This window comes from Oryza brachyantha, chromosome 12 (assembly GCF_000231095.2).
Source record: "Oryza brachyantha chromosome 12, ObraRS2, whole genome shotgun sequence".
Classification (NCBI taxonomy): Eukaryota; Viridiplantae; Streptophyta; class Magnoliopsida; order Poales; family Poaceae; genus Oryza; species Oryza brachyantha.
In genome coordinates this window covers 291,406-306,843 of record NC_023174.2, presented here as the reverse complement: position 1 = coordinate 306,843, position 15,438 = coordinate 291,406, and the positions used below count along the sequence as shown (strand labels likewise).

The window sequence follows — 15,438 nt, the reverse complement described above, 5'->3', positions numbered from 1 at the left end:
ACAACTGCATCATACACAAAGTTCTAAATGCTAAGACTAAACCTTGAGAAATGCTCTTGATTATTTGAGTTATGTTAGAAACAATCATTCAAAACTAATTTCATGGCATCTTGGATGTCAACATCAATGCCCTGTAAATGGAACTTCATCCTTCACTTTTGCTTCTCAGAAGATGCTAGTCTGCTTCTTTCTCTCTGATGATTTTTTCTTTACATGTATGTTACCTAGTATCTACTAGCCCAGTTCACCTAGAACTCAATCAAAACCTGTACAAACTAGCCATGATTTCATAGCAGTGAGGAACAGATCAAGGAGTTCTGTCATCTCGAAACCTGGCTAAGGTGTTTACAACTTGCTGACCAGCAGCAGAAGTGTAGGCTGTTCTTGTTCTGAAGAATAGGATTATGCTTGAAACCAACCCCAGCAATGTGATACAGCCCCACACGAAGAATGTGGTTGAATAGCAATTTGCCCCCATGCACACCACCATAGTGTCAATCATTCCATTGCGGTTGTCTATTACTGACATCTTTAGGCCACTTGCATCATATACTAAGGCAGCAATCTGACCGTAGAGAAGTGATCCTAGAGGGATGTTGGTGATGAGGATGTTATGGTTCATGCCAATGCTGTTTGGTCCAAAGAGCTCAGATGTTACTGACACTGCTGCAGCAAAGATGAAACCTGAGCTTAGGCCAATTACTGCTGTTCCTGCTACCAGAGTGTTTATATCGTGCAATTTCCACATTAGGAAGAACGCCATTGGCATGGGAACCAATGCAGCTGCAAGCCACCCTGTCCGAGCAAATGAAACCTTTCTGCATGAAAAATTGCATATATAATTAGTTTATTGGCCAGCTGGTGAGGGTTAGGATACATACAAGTATATAGAACAAGACAGAGGGACCTGTGAAGAAAGTCTGGGAGTGCAGACAGAAGCCGGCCAAAGAAGGAGCAGGAGGAGTAGACAGCAAGAAGCATGCTGAGCTGAGATTGCCTGTGAAATGATTGTGCAATTTGCCCCAGGTTGTTGCTGTACACTAGCCCAACAGTGGCACCACAAAAGTAGGCTGCGTAGTATAACCAGAAGTCAACACATTGGATGAGCTTCTTTGCACTGTGCTCCTCACAAAGAACTAACATGCGTCCCTTCTCCAGTATTACCCCCAAGCAACAATCCTGCATCTGGTGTTCCACTGTCTTCTGCATCATGTCATTGGACTCTGTATGATGATCATTATTGAGCAGAAGTGGTCTTTGTGGATCATCATGGTTGAGTGTAACCGCAGGATCAGGGGTATGTGTGCCCATGTGAAAGCAACTGGAGGATGCAGGGATCATGAGAGGGACAGCGAGGAGGAAGATGGCACCTGTAAGGACTGCCCATGCAGTGGAGTTTTTTGTGGTGAAAGAGCCAAAGATCATTAGATATACACCAGTGATGAACGCAAGGATGTAGAGACCAAGAAAGACATGTTTGTCGTGCTTGGGCACAATGTGGAGGTGGCCGTCATGTGGGTGGCAGAGCAGGATTGCTGGCAGCGCAACAAGAGATGTGACAAGAGGAACGATGGCATTGAGAAGGAGGTACACAGATGGGGAAAAGGGGGATAGGGCATTGGCAAAGAGGGTGTAGAATGCAGCACTTAGCCCATTGAAGCTTATGGAGAGGGAGAGGGCCAATGGGCGATTGCTCGAGGAGAAACGGCGTATACAGAGCACAAAGCATACTGTGTTGAACCAGCAGATACTGCAACCTGCTACCAGGCAGACCAAGAACACCTGCAATGTAATACATGATTTCAAATTAGGCAATCAGTTGGTTACCTCAGTTTACTAAGCCCAAGCATTTAAAAACATTATTCATGCATCGCTGGTATAATACATTGATGGAAGTTAAAGGAAAAGATGCCTACCAGTGAATTCATTATGCACTAATTATCAGTTAATACATCTTGGTTTTATGTATGGAAGATTTATCTTCATATTTGGCAGCAATCCTCTGTTTGCTAGACCTTTTATGCTTCTATGACCCATGTGTCCTAGCCAATTCTGCCATATTAATAGATTGCCCTATCTGTGTACCTGTATGTGGCTGAAGGGATAAGGAAGCTGTTGTATTACCTAAGGTCCCCAGCTGTTATCCACTTGACCATATAGCTTGGAAATCAAAGAAGTCTAAAGCGTTCTGGGAGTTATGAATTATACTAGTATGCAAAGTACTGTACAACAAAGTGATATTCATGATTTGCTGCTTCGAATAGCGTGTGGAAGCATGTGTTATGTACAGTTGCAGAATAACTGTAACATCGATCGTTGGTTTGGTTATAATTCTCTGATCTAATTGGTATTTTTTGTTCATCAGGATGTTATGTTTCCTCATCTATAAAAAGGATCTTTTGCTTCCTACTGCTATTGAAGGATCTGCCCAGGGAACAATATGTGAAGCTGTAGCAGGTTGATGGTGCTGTTTTCAGTGCTGAAAATGCAATGCAATAGGCGTGTGATGTTGCAGTTGTCCTCGCATTTATGGCTGACGCGCGAGCAATGCTTTTGTGTGTTAGGACCTTTGTTCTAGGCTGATGTCGCTTCTGTTTTAGAGGGATTGCCTTCGGTTTGGCGGTTGGGAGGACCATGCTTTCTTAAGGCATGTTTGGTTTCAGAAAAGAAAACGTTGGCCAGTCGGAGAATTTCTACCAGGTGTAAGTCACTGACCTTTGTCTAGGCAGGCTGTTTTAGCTTCAGAAAATAAATGGGCAGGCTATTTTAATTTCACACCATCATCTTTCGCTTATACTTATACTTATAGGCCAATATTTGAATTTTCAATCTTAAATTTGGAGTTGATTTTGGGGTTTTTATCATAGTTTATTTTTCAGCTTTAGCTTTTAGATCACTAAAAACACATGTATAAAAATTTTATTCTTAAATTATTTTTCATTGTAAATATACTGTTTCGCTTGTTTCTCTAGCCAGGGCAGCCCATAAAAGAACCAAGGTAGCTTATGTCTGCGAGCTATGCAGTCTAAGAAGATTTGCTACAACAATTCAAGTATATGGTGGTAATGCAACTTGTGAACTCACTGGTTGATTAGTTATAGGCTTTAAAACCATGAATCCGTTCATACTATTTGGTTACTGTAACAGATAAAAAGGACCTACTGCTTCTTTCTTGGCACCGTTTATCACCTAGCAGCATGTCAGCAAGAAACCAAAAGAAGGGGATATAGTGTATTGATGATCCTTTTGTAGGAAGAGTGGTAGCTGGCTCATCTGCTAGTCAAAGCTGGATTGAAGCTGAAACTATTTTTTTTATAGTTAAATCTGAAACTGATAGTTGGGCAAGAAGGCATTAATGCAAGGTGCCAATAATGCAGCAGTGATGTAATGTACATGACACTGGCATGGCTATTTTGATGGTAAGTTTTTAAATGTAATGAAGGACAGAGCTATCTGGATGTTGTGCTAGAAAGGGAAGCATAGCATGTTAGTTGAAGGAATGAATTTTAGCGTTAGGGAGTCTGGTCAGACTGTGAATGATATTCACTATTCAGTAGGAGTAAGCAAGCACATGCACAGAGAGGAAACACGAAAGTTAGCTATTTATATTTTTGTACCATTTTGAGGTGAGACTTGACAGCCCTTGTTTGTTTGTTCTTTCTTTGATCGTGTGTAACATTTATTTTTGGCTCTTCATATTTTGAAAGTGGAATTTCTGAAAATAAAGGAGGATAGAGGAATTAAATAAGACATCTTTCATTGTTGTCTGCAGGTTGGAATATGTACTGGATACACTATGGTTTAATTAGTTTATCTTTTGAAAAAGAAAGTAATGGAATCTGCTTATTACTTGAGAACCTCGTGGTTGATGCATGTGCCGGTTTTGTTGGTTAGTATAGTTGTTAAATAATACTGAAACGGAATATATCTACAGGTTAATTATTAGCAGATGATAGTGTAGGCTGGTAAGATGGAGAATAACATGTCGCGTGCATATAATAATATTGACTTTCTGTATAGTGTGTGCAATACACATTTTATTGAGAAAATGGTAATGGATTGATTGGAGGTTAGAGCGCACAGACGATTCCAAAGAAGCGTAGGCCAAGTAAAAACGAGAGGCTGCGACGCAACATAGCATCGATTTTGAATGGGACTTAGAATTGTGTCCATGAATGTGATATGTAATTGCAACTTATTTGTGGCCTCTACTCTACTGCAGGTAGTAACGTCATCACTATTACTCTACTTTTACTACCATAAACATATAAACAAATATGATATATCGCTGCTGGCATGGCCAATATACATCCACGTAATCAGTATTTATTAGGTAGCTAGCTTAATTGCTGTAGATCCATGACTAATATGGATTTCTAGTATGCATATATCCGTGTGTATATATATATATATATATACAGAGATATGAAGCCTCTATCCTAATATCAGATGTAGCTACTCTCTTCATGTCTAGGTGCCGAATCTATACTTTCTGTTGGCTGGGAGCAGAAATAGTCATGAAAGTGTAAAATTTTATGGTTCTTGTAAAGATACTATGAGATACCAATATTTCAGTGTAAAATTTTGATATCTCTTATTACCTACTCAGAACTATAAAATTGCTCGATATATATATATATATATATATATATATATATATATATATAAATTAGATCCTACTACCAGGTATAGCTACTCCCTGCACGTCCACGATGAAAAACATTTTCATAACTGTTTCTGCTCTCACCTAACAAAAAGTATGGACACTATTAAATCTCATGTGAATGATATAACTACATATATATAGAGTTTGTATTTTATGTTGGAAGAGAGAAGAAATATGTATAGAGGTGTTTCTGCACCTTAGACGTGAAGAGAGTAGCTACCTGATAGTAGGATAGAGGCTTCCTATATATATATATATATATATATATATATAGCTAGGGGTAATATAATGGAAGAAGAACAAGTGTAATAATTAAGGCAATTAAGCTACTCTAAATCAATATACAGTCGAAAACAAAAGTAAATAGGAAGAGAGAGAGAGAGGGAGACGTACGAGAGGGTAGGGGAGTTGCAGGTGGTCGAGGATGATGGCGTACTGGAGGGCGTAGGCGGCGAGGCCGAGCGTGGCGGAGAGCAGGAGCACACCGGGGAGCGGGAGGTAGACGACGGCGAGGCCGGAGGACCAGCCGAGCGCCTTGCCGAGGTCGGAGGCGGTGGCCAGGTAGTTGAGCGCCTCCTGCGAGATCCCCAGCGACGCCTTGAGCGCCGACGAGTAGGCCGAGAAATCGAAGTTGGTCCCTGTCACCGCCTGTATCCACACCGTCGCCACCAGCACCGCCCACCGCCCGCCGTCTCCTGTTCGACCACCCCTCCTCCTGTTCGAGGCCTCCATGGCTTGCTGCCTTTTCTTGGTTAATTCCCTCTGGCTAGCAAATTAAGCTTCTTGATTGCTTCTCCTCCGCGCGCTCCTATATATATCCACCCATTTATGCAGCAGGCCGATTCGCCGCCTAGCTGTCGTCTCACTATATAGCTTCTCTCTCCATCTCAATATAAACGAGACAAACATGTTTCATTCACTCCATCATCTCCTTAATTAATTTACCACCTACCTAGCTAGCTATACATACATATACCTAAATAAATTAGTAACTCTTCTGTGTATTTTAATATTAATATTATACTATCAATAAAACTAATCTTAGTCAAGGGTTTTTTACTTTATTAATTAATTGATTAGCAGTATTTTATAATTTTATTTTTTGACAATAATTAACACAATAAAAAGGATGATATTAACTCAGTCGTCCGATAAAAATATATCAACGGTGTGAATTAAATTCTACTACTAATAAAATGCACTAGAGTCAGCCGCACATAATTTATATACATACACGCGCAGCGAGATTGAGACTATATCACTCACGAGCATATACTTTCCTTTTAATCACTTTGTGCTTTCTCTGTTCTAAAATATAACCACTACGGATACAGGATACTTATGCTTCCTAGAAGACATCCATTTGTGTCTTTTTACTTTCTATTTAAGTCAATCGACATGCTTTTCTAAAAAAAATTCACTTAGATAATTCAGCCTAACCGATCATCAACACTGATCAAGAATTTTACTACATATTATTCAGTTATTTATTGGTTTTGCACGTACGTTATTTTAACTATTAAATGGTCTATTTTTAAAAAAAATCAACATCTAATAATATTTATAGAGTAGATTTCCAATTTTCTAATGATTAATATAATCATTTATATTATTAAATATCTATAAAAATAGATAATCTTTTATTTTTTATCGGAAAGAACACATATTACCAGACAAGCAATAATAGATTGATTGTAAAATTTATGGTTCTTGGAAAAATACCCTAAGATATTTAGAATTAGTGTAAAATTTTGTTACTTCCAAAACTTAGTATTAAAAGGTAACCAAAGTTTTACTCTAAAAATATGATATGTTCCACTATCTTTTAAAAATGATGGAATTGTCCTAGATTGACTAATTGATTTAATTTGAGGTTCGCGCTAGCTAGGAAACTAGAGATTAGATATATGATTTCATCTTTTATGCACATATAAATTAGATTTTAAGATTATAGTAGCGTCTACTTGAAATTATATCTGTACGTGTTGTCATGTAGTACGTGTACATGAACATGTGAACAAATCAAGAAAACCAGAGTTGAAATTAAAAAAACCTTGTAGTGCATATGGTGGCGGCGGTCTGTTTCAGTGGATCGATCAATCGTATTCGTTTATCAGCTGGATGATCGAATCAGGACCATGCTTTTTTACATTGGCTCCATCGATCGTTTGTTTTGTATCTGCAATATACATGCATGTGTCTGAAGACAGACAAGGGGAATCCGATGGAATGCAATATGTACATCAGCACATGGACTACTCTGGATCGATGCCCTTCATTTTTCTTTCACGTGCAACTCAAACATTAAACCAAAAGCAACCAAATACATATATGTATGTAAGTAAATTAAATAACTCCCAATGGGCACATTATCACCGTCGGACAAACAAATGTTATACTCTCACCGTTCCTAAATGTTTGATGCTGGTATACTTTTTTATACATGTTTTACTATCCGTCTTATTCAATATTTCACAAACATATGTACCTTTTACGTCTTTTCTTTTCTCTAGTTTCTTTTTTGGCCTTTCCCATCGCTCCATGCACAAACATATGTACCCCCATTTACTTCCTTATTAATTTAATATAGACAAACTCTTGTCATGTACTCGATTTTTTTTTTCAATTACATGGGTATATATTTGAAAATACGTTCATTTTTTAATACATATGCCCTATACAACATAGATTCAATATTTCAATATGTGTTATTATGTTTAAATTTGATCTATAAAAGCTTAGAAAGATAAAAAGCACTAAAATATTGCACGTATGTTCGTAGCCATGTGTGTTTTTTCTTTAAATTATATAGGGCGAAGTTAACTTGTATGTACTAGATTCATAATTAATTATTGGCGTATATTGTCATCTTTTTAAGGAAAAAAAGTCTTAACCATTTACATAACATGGAAAAAACAATTGGAAAAAAAACTGCCTCCTGCAACAATAAATAGTTTAATTTGCTACTCAAATACTAACAATGTCTTAATTAATATCCAGCAGATAAAAAATGTTATCGACATCACCCTCCTAATTAATTGTACAACTAGATACATGCGCCTCTTTCCCTCCAGTGTTTCTACCCCAACCCATTCTGTCCCCCTTCTCCCCTTTCCAATCTACACTCGTTGTACTAGCTTCCTTCTGCCGTCTCCCCGAATCCAAACTCTACTACTTAATTTGTCACCGCTGGTGACGCAAATCCCACAACGTCGGACATCGAGCACGCACAGCCATCACCATCACCATCACCATCGCCACTCGCTAGCCTCCTCCTGCCCTCCCAGCTCAAATTTGTGTCATTTACCCTCCTCCACGTATCTTACTCCCTCTAACACCGTCTCTTCCTTTTCTCGGACGAGCTGCTGCTCACCAGATTGACCCTATCGTCGTTGGCCGTCAATCTCAACTCTTTCCCTCTCTCCCCAGTCTACCCTACCCAAACTTCACATGCCACCCTGTTCTGCCTTGTTCGGCCATGCCAACATGCCAATGGATGGGTCGACTGCGGGGCCCAGCTTGAGCAGGCTTTGAGCTCCTCCCTCCCAAGCCAAAGTTTGGTTTAGCACCCTCCCAGTTCGAAAGGCTTTGCTCCAATGAACCCAAGACCACTACTCCAAAGGAAAGTCTACTTTACTTCCTAGGTACAGTAACCCTCAACCCATATTATCTAGTGACACCTTGCCAACAAAGAAGTCTAAATTCCCTCCTTCAGCCAGAGGCCCATAATACAACTATCACTCGTAACACTAAAGTCTAATACGCATCCCTCCCTCACTAGATCCCACAGTCATAAAATTTAAAATTCTTTTCCTGAAATTCTTTTATTCATTCCCAATAATCTAGGAAATAGTTTAATCCTCATAAATTCATAAATTTTTATTCTTAGCTCCAATAATAAATCCCGTTCAAGTCTCCATTTTTCTGTGAATTTGAGATTTACTTAATGACACTTAATTTATAATAATATATTTTGTTTTTAGGATATTTTTTTTTCTGTTTTTCTCTATTTGTGCATAGTCAACGTCAACGAAAATTAGTTTGGACGTGGTTTTCTCGAAGATATGAGGCAAGTCACCCTTGATCAAGGTGTACCCATATTTTAATTAAAATTTATTTTGATTGTGTGCCATGTATGACTAGGAACGTAGTATTCTGCCATGTATGACAAAATAACCATCAAAATCAAGGGTGAAGATTTTTTCCGACTGCACTACTATCACTTCAGTTGCTTTTGGTCGACTGTAGCACCAATTCACAAATATTCTTTTATGCTGCACAACCATAGAAAAGTAAGTGACTTTCAGTAGAGGCAAATAAATTCATCTTCTTCCTCTTCATTTCTGCGATTATGTTCTTCCTTTTCTCTTTACATGTAATTATATAAATGTTAAAAAAATGATGGGGGCCATGCTAGGCACCCACAAGTTAACAGAGAAAATTTTTGGCCAAATTAAGAATACATTATTATACATATATCATTTGTGCATGAGGTATGCGTACAAGAACTCGTTCCAGACATCAGGAACTCCAGGGAGGCACCAATGCATGCAATCCGCGTAGATGCTCGGGTTTTCAATCTGTTGTTTCGTCAGAGGAACGTACTGTCTCCTGAATATCGTGGGATGAGCGTCCTTGCGGTAGTCAGACAGCTGGGTGATGTTCAGTATCTGAACATGTATGCCCTTTGGCTCCAGTGTCCCAAAGATTTCTTTCGCCTTGTCCATCATGCTGTAATCTGTTGTTGCGCCCTTGTATCCTTCTGTCTCAATCGGTTCCGTTTCGTTTAGACACTTGTTGTTGTCATCTCCTCCCCAGTCGCTAGCCCTGAAAAAGGAAATCCATTTTTGTTGCAGCATTTTCTTGTCAGAATGCAATGCACTTATGCACTTGACTGTTATTTTCAGTATCTAAGCATAATCCAGACTGGAACTTGAGAAGAGCTGATGAATTGGTTGGTTTTCAGAATATTTTGTATGCATCACTCTCACCAGGTGTGAGCCGGTGAGGAGCCGGCAAAGAAGATTCTAGTCTTGTTCTTGTTGATGTTCGTCCCCAGCCATTCAGTTAGCTTCTTGAGAGCTATCTCGAAACCATCAGCCATTTCCACCTGATCTAACGTTGCATCTCCATCCTCAAATGACCCATACCTAAATTATTGATTATTGCACAAGGAAGACAACAACTTACTTACCGTCACCCCAAAAATCACAGTTGCATTTTTGGAAGAGAGAAAAGGGAACTTCTTTTTCTGACTGGGAAAGTAAGTAGTAAGAAATAATAGGGTCCGGATCCTCTGCAGTAATGCAGAGGATTACTGTTTATGTGAGAGGCACGGTGAATTAATGTCATGAATAGTGCGTAAATACTGTAGCAACAGTAATTCCAAACACCGTTTGCTGTTGTAGCAATGGCTGTAGAGATAAATCTCGATCATACATTTTGACGATCGAGAGATGTACCAAATGCAAATTACCGTAGCACCTCTGTACTTTGTACTCAAATGCAGAGGATCCCATTCCGAAATAATATACTTACATGATCTTCATCGTCATATCGGCCTTCTGCTTCCTCCACCAAAGGTAAGAGTTGAAGACGATAACGTCAGCATCCCTCCAAACGCTAGCGTGCTTCTCAATCCTGTCTGCCCTTATGATCCGGTACTCCACTCTGTGAATGATGGGGTTGTCGCTGTTGGACTCCAGTAGCAGTGGCGACCAGTAGAAATCTATCGTTGCATTGTACTCCTGAAGAAACGAAAAGGTGTTCAGAGTGTTTCTGATTTCTGAAGGAAGAAGATGAGAGATTTGTGAGGCTTACAAATGCTTTGAAGGAAATGAGGGAGCCATTGTAAACGCGCATCTTGCGGCCATCAGGGATGGATGCCTCCACCAGGCACACCATCGACACCCATTGATTCCTGTTTACCGAATCGCCCACGAACACCATTCTCTTGTTTCTGAGCTTTTCAAGAAGCTTTGTGGCATTGAATCTGTTTCAACAGATAAAGATTGCGACACCATGTCAGAAAAAGAAGAGCTTTCGATAAGCATTGGTTCTCTCATAACTGTATCTTCCGTTGTCTTAAAAAATAACTGATTTTCTCTGTCCACTAGTTTAGTCCTCAAAACTAACTGTTTCCGAAAGAACTCAAAACTAACCAAATTTTCTATGTGCTTTCAAGTTGGCCTCTGGGTTACAAGAGTAATCAGAGAAATACTGCAATCTGAAAATGGAAAAGGTTGTTTTTTCCCCCGCAGGAACAGATCAAGTGAACCTTTTTGCGTGCTGATTTCACAAACTGAAACTTTTGTTACCTTGGGTAGTTCAAGTTAAACAAAATTCCATGAGTAACACTGAAACAATTGGTAGTCGTACTGCAGTTTCAGACTTGCTGCAGTGTCAAATTAAAGAAAACTGAATTGATGTAGAATGGAAATGAGATAGCAGCAGTACCTTGGAAGGTTGCATCCGTGAGGCTGCCATCTCCAGTGCTGGTACTTGGTGTCATTCCGGCCATACTTGTCGCAAGCGACCTCGTCGAAGATGAAGGAGCACTTGAGCCCGGAGTAGAGCGGCCGGGAGGAGTTGTCGTACACCCACCGCCCCAACGACCAGTTGCACTCCTCCTCCTCCTCGCCGTCGCCGGCGTCCCTCGCCTCGTCCAGGAGCTCAGATGTCCATTGCACCTGCGCCTGCTGGCCCTGCCTCCTCAGCGACGCCCGATCTACTGATTTCTGCTCATCCACTGATGCTGCAGGAGCTGGTTTCTTCAGCTGGACTTCTTGGTGCTGGTGCTGCTCGACGGCCAGCTGCACCTGAGCTTCGTCCTGGCCTGATCGGTCGAAGAGGAGGGAGACGGTGCTGGCGACGATGAAGAAGGCGACGAGGGAGGTGAGGATGCTTCTCAGCCCCAGTGGAGACTGCAGCACCGTCATCTTGCTGCCTGCACCTGCCGCCTGCTTGTGGCCGCTGGCCTCAGTTAGTGGCTTCATTATTCTGTCCTCCTTCACCACACTTCTCTTGTGCACCTCCCTGAGATGAGAGAAGAGAGCAGTCCACATGGCTAACTGCTAAAATGGCCCTGGCAGCACCTGCAGCTGTGTGAGTACCTCTCAAGCAACACTGACCCTTGGGCTAACCTTGAAGCCTGAAAGGAACTTAAATGGGTAGTAGAACTGAAATGCTGATCTTGTGTTTGGAATGTGGTGGTGGTGAAACTTATTGATCTGAAACCTTCCTTCCTTCATCATCACCACATGCACCCACTCCCATCATTCCTAGCAAAGCATGAGCAGGTTAGCTTTTTAGTACTGAGACTGAAATGGCTCTCTGTCAATATGATTGTTCTACTAGATGTACTGTGCCCTGTATTTGTGAAATCATCTACAGAGTAGGCTCCCTTAATTTTAGGCTGCTTAATTATTGTGTTAAAACTGTAGCTCGTTTAGTTAACAAAAAACAAATAGAGAAAAAGGTGATGCTCCTAGGAGGTAGAGAGTGCTCCTTTCTGGTGACCGACAGCTCTCTATCAGTCCACCACAGTCACACCAACCATGCATGTATAACTAAAATATTCAGCGTGTGCCAATTGCAAAAATGATGAGATTCAATTCGCATCTTAAGCCATAAAAAGGCGACGGTGAGCATTCAGAAAAGAAATCGCTTTCCTTATCAAACATGCATTAACGATAGCATTAAGTCACTAAGCAAAGAAATTGCACTCATATTTTTATCTGTGCACTGTTAGTGTTAGCTACAGTGGTTTCAGTACGTCTGAGTCAGCTTGCGATGCAGCTATGTTTTTGGTCCCAAGACTCCCAACGTCGACTTGTGTACACAAGTGCATGCAGATGGCCACTAATAATTAGGCCTTGTATAGTTTTCAAAAAAATTTTCTAAAACACCACATCAAATTTTTGGACACCTAAATAAAACATTAAACATAGATGAACAAAAAACTAATTGCACAGTTATGGAAGAAATCTTAAGATAAATCTTTTGAGCCTAATTAGTCCATGATTAACCATAAGTGCTACAGTAACCAACATGTGATAATGATGGATTAATTAGGCTCAAAAGATTCGTCTCGCGGTTTCTAGGCTAGCCGTAAAATTTGTTTTTTCATTCGTGTCTGAAAGTCCCTTCCAATATCCGGTCAAACATTTGACATGACGCTTCTCCCCAAAATTTTCTCAATCTAAACACCACCTTAATCTTTCTTAACAAACTGAGATGGATTGATGTCGGTGTGTGTGAAAACTGCACGCGGTTTCTGAACAATAAAAGTTATGAATTTGATTGCACAAACGCACTAGAAGATCAATGCATGGTTGATATCCATTATCCAAAAGGAAAAAAAAAAGAGTGATATGCTACCTCCGTCTCTAAATGTTTGACGTCATTGACTTTTTATAAATGTTTGACTATTCGTCTTATTCAAATTATTTTTGTTAAATATGTAAAGCTACATATATGCATAAAAGTATATTTAACAATAAATAAAATTACGGCATTGGTGAATTGTCTGATTTTTTTAGCTATTTGAAGGTATCATATCAATTACTGAATTAATCACTGCAGATGAAAATTTTACTTCAAAAAGGTTACACGAGGAACTTCTATAAAAAAAATACAAAACATTTCGTTTAGAAGCTTAGTAAGCTTATCCATGAAAAATCCAAAGTCCTTTTTTTTTGATACCACAAAAACCTTGTTAGATTGGAACGCAGCCTTACTTTCAAACGGACAATAATCAGTTATATGGTCCACCCATGCAGCGTCTTTTATTCACCTTGTAATATTTCTTTTCTAGCGAACGTACGGTCAGATCAATAATGCGCTGGATAGGACACATTGTGATTAGTATTTAATATCATGCATGCAGCTACCTAGCTATCGAGTGGTAATTAATTAAATGGCACATGATAAATCAGCACATTCTTTTGCATCAATTTGGTTTGGTACTGAATATTCAAATGTCCCCCAGTTCACTTCTTTCGGCATAGCATGAAATGAGTGCTGCCAAAGACCAAATAGAAAGTGTTAAGTGAAAAATTCTGTGATGAGTCATGAGATTTGCTTTGCATGTGTTGGTAGCCTGTCCTAACAAGTGGGGTCTAATAGGAATGCTTGGCTGTTGAGAATTTCAGACATGTACAGTACGGCCATGGTTTCAATCAGATAGCAGCCTGTTGCCGTTTTCTGTTCAAAACTCATTCTGACAGATACGTAGTATCATCGTCCGTTTCAAAATATAAGTTTTTCTGATATTTAAAGCTGATCTCAAAATATAAGAGTCATATTTTTCACTTGTGTTTATACTTGTAAACCAAAATTTATTATTTTTTTAAATTTAGAGTTGATTTTGAGATTTTTTTTCATCATAGCTTATTTTCCACCCTTTGTTTTTAAATCACTAAAAACAAAACACGTATATAAAAATTTTATTAACAAAAAGATTTTTCGTTTTTACAAATATATCATTTGACGCTTGTTTTTTTCACCAAAAAACATAAAGATGGACCGTACTATCTACTGTATTACTTGTCCTTATCTCATTCAAAATTCCTCTCATTTTACTGGAAGTACTATCTCCCACTCTATTCATTTTTTATTTTTTTATTCTCAACATTAATATTTACTAAATAACTTAGAAATATTTATATTTTGCTACAGGTGTATTAGTAGCTATGAAAACTGAAAGGCATGAATGATGTACATCGTTTGCATATTTAGCAAAAGCTGAGGAACCTCAATCCACAAGACTGAAAGAATGGTACTAGTACATCAGCTGGTACTACAATAATTACTGCTTGGTAGTACATCAGTTGTTGAGCTAGCTGATCTTAGAAGGTTAGTAAGATCGAGGTGGTCGATGTGCAGTAGCAGCAGTTGGGATCTGGTCGTACCTATGCTGCTCGGCCCCTCATATATGAACGAGATGAAATATGGATGGCTTCCTTTCCTGCTAGCTGAGAAGGCACGCATCATTAGCTAGTTGCAGAGTTTGCATTATTGAATTGATGCTGGCTACTACTCCTACTAACAAATGCATTGAATAATGTCAGCATAAATTAAAAGAGTAATGAAGTTTGATTGATTGATTTTGAACCATTAGCTACCATATGCAAATTGGGGAGTAAAGTAACCAAGTGATCATAATTAAGAAAGATTATATATATGTTCCCAGTTTAATTGCCGACAGAGCGTAGCTAGCTCTGTCTATTTTCTCCGTCCCATGCGCCTGCTTATGTATGCATCCCGGTCCATATATATATGGAGCGATATATGAAGTGAAAGTTACCATGCATATCCAAATAAAATTCACTGTATAGTGATATAAGATCTTCAGGGGCCTCAGGAACACAGGTAATCTAAATCTGCTGCACCCAAGTGGTCCACATATCAGCTTTTAAGATTCAGATTCATCGGAATTAACCTGTGCACAAGACAAATGTTCTAAACACACGACAAAGTAATTTCATCCATTGTGAACATGCCCTCGTCTTTTTGTGTCATTAAAATAATCATTAAAAGTATTAACAGATAAATCAATATATATGAGCATACCCAGGTTAGGATGAAAGAATAATTTAATATGATGGTCGATAGCAAGGGCGGAGTCAAAAAATTCATAAGCTTAGGGCTTAACGATTGAGTATATACTTTTGGATAAATTTTAACTAAAATTAGAGACGAAGCTAGAGCAAAATAAAAGAGGGTGCCAGTCATTTATTTTTTAGTGCTTTAAAGTAGATTTAAACTACTAC

At 39.1% G+C, this 15,438-nt stretch overlaps 2 protein-coding genes across 2 annotated transcripts; both read right to left on the bottom strand.

The window, feature by feature from the left end:
• Window positions 1-45: 45 nt before the first annotated feature.
• LOC121053222 (protein NUCLEAR FUSION DEFECTIVE 4-like) lies at window positions 46-5,455 on the bottom strand. Its single transcript, XM_040529411.1, has 3 exons — window positions 5,060-5,455; window positions 908-1,782; window positions 46-818 (listed from the first exon to the last, which is right to left on the bottom strand). The coding sequence occupies exons 1-3, from the start codon at window positions 5,396-5,398 to the stop codon at window positions 308-310; spliced, it is 1,725 nt and encodes a 574-aa protein (XP_040385345.1). The 5' UTR covers window positions 5,399-5,455; the 3' UTR covers window positions 46-307.
• Window positions 5,456-9,112: 3,657 nt separating this feature from the next.
• LOC102719719 (protein trichome birefringence-like 34) lies at window positions 9,113-11,924 on the bottom strand. Its single transcript, XM_006663653.3, has 5 exons — window positions 11,123-11,924; window positions 10,487-10,658; window positions 10,205-10,413; window positions 9,658-9,816; window positions 9,113-9,493 (listed from the first exon to the last, which is right to left on the bottom strand). Exons 1-5 carry the CDS (start codon window positions 11,728-11,730, stop codon window positions 9,145-9,147), a joined length of 1,497 nt encoding a protein of 498 aa, XP_006663716.1. The 5' UTR covers window positions 11,731-11,924; the 3' UTR covers window positions 9,113-9,144.
• Between the last annotated feature and the right edge of the window lie 3,514 nt (window positions 11,925-15,438).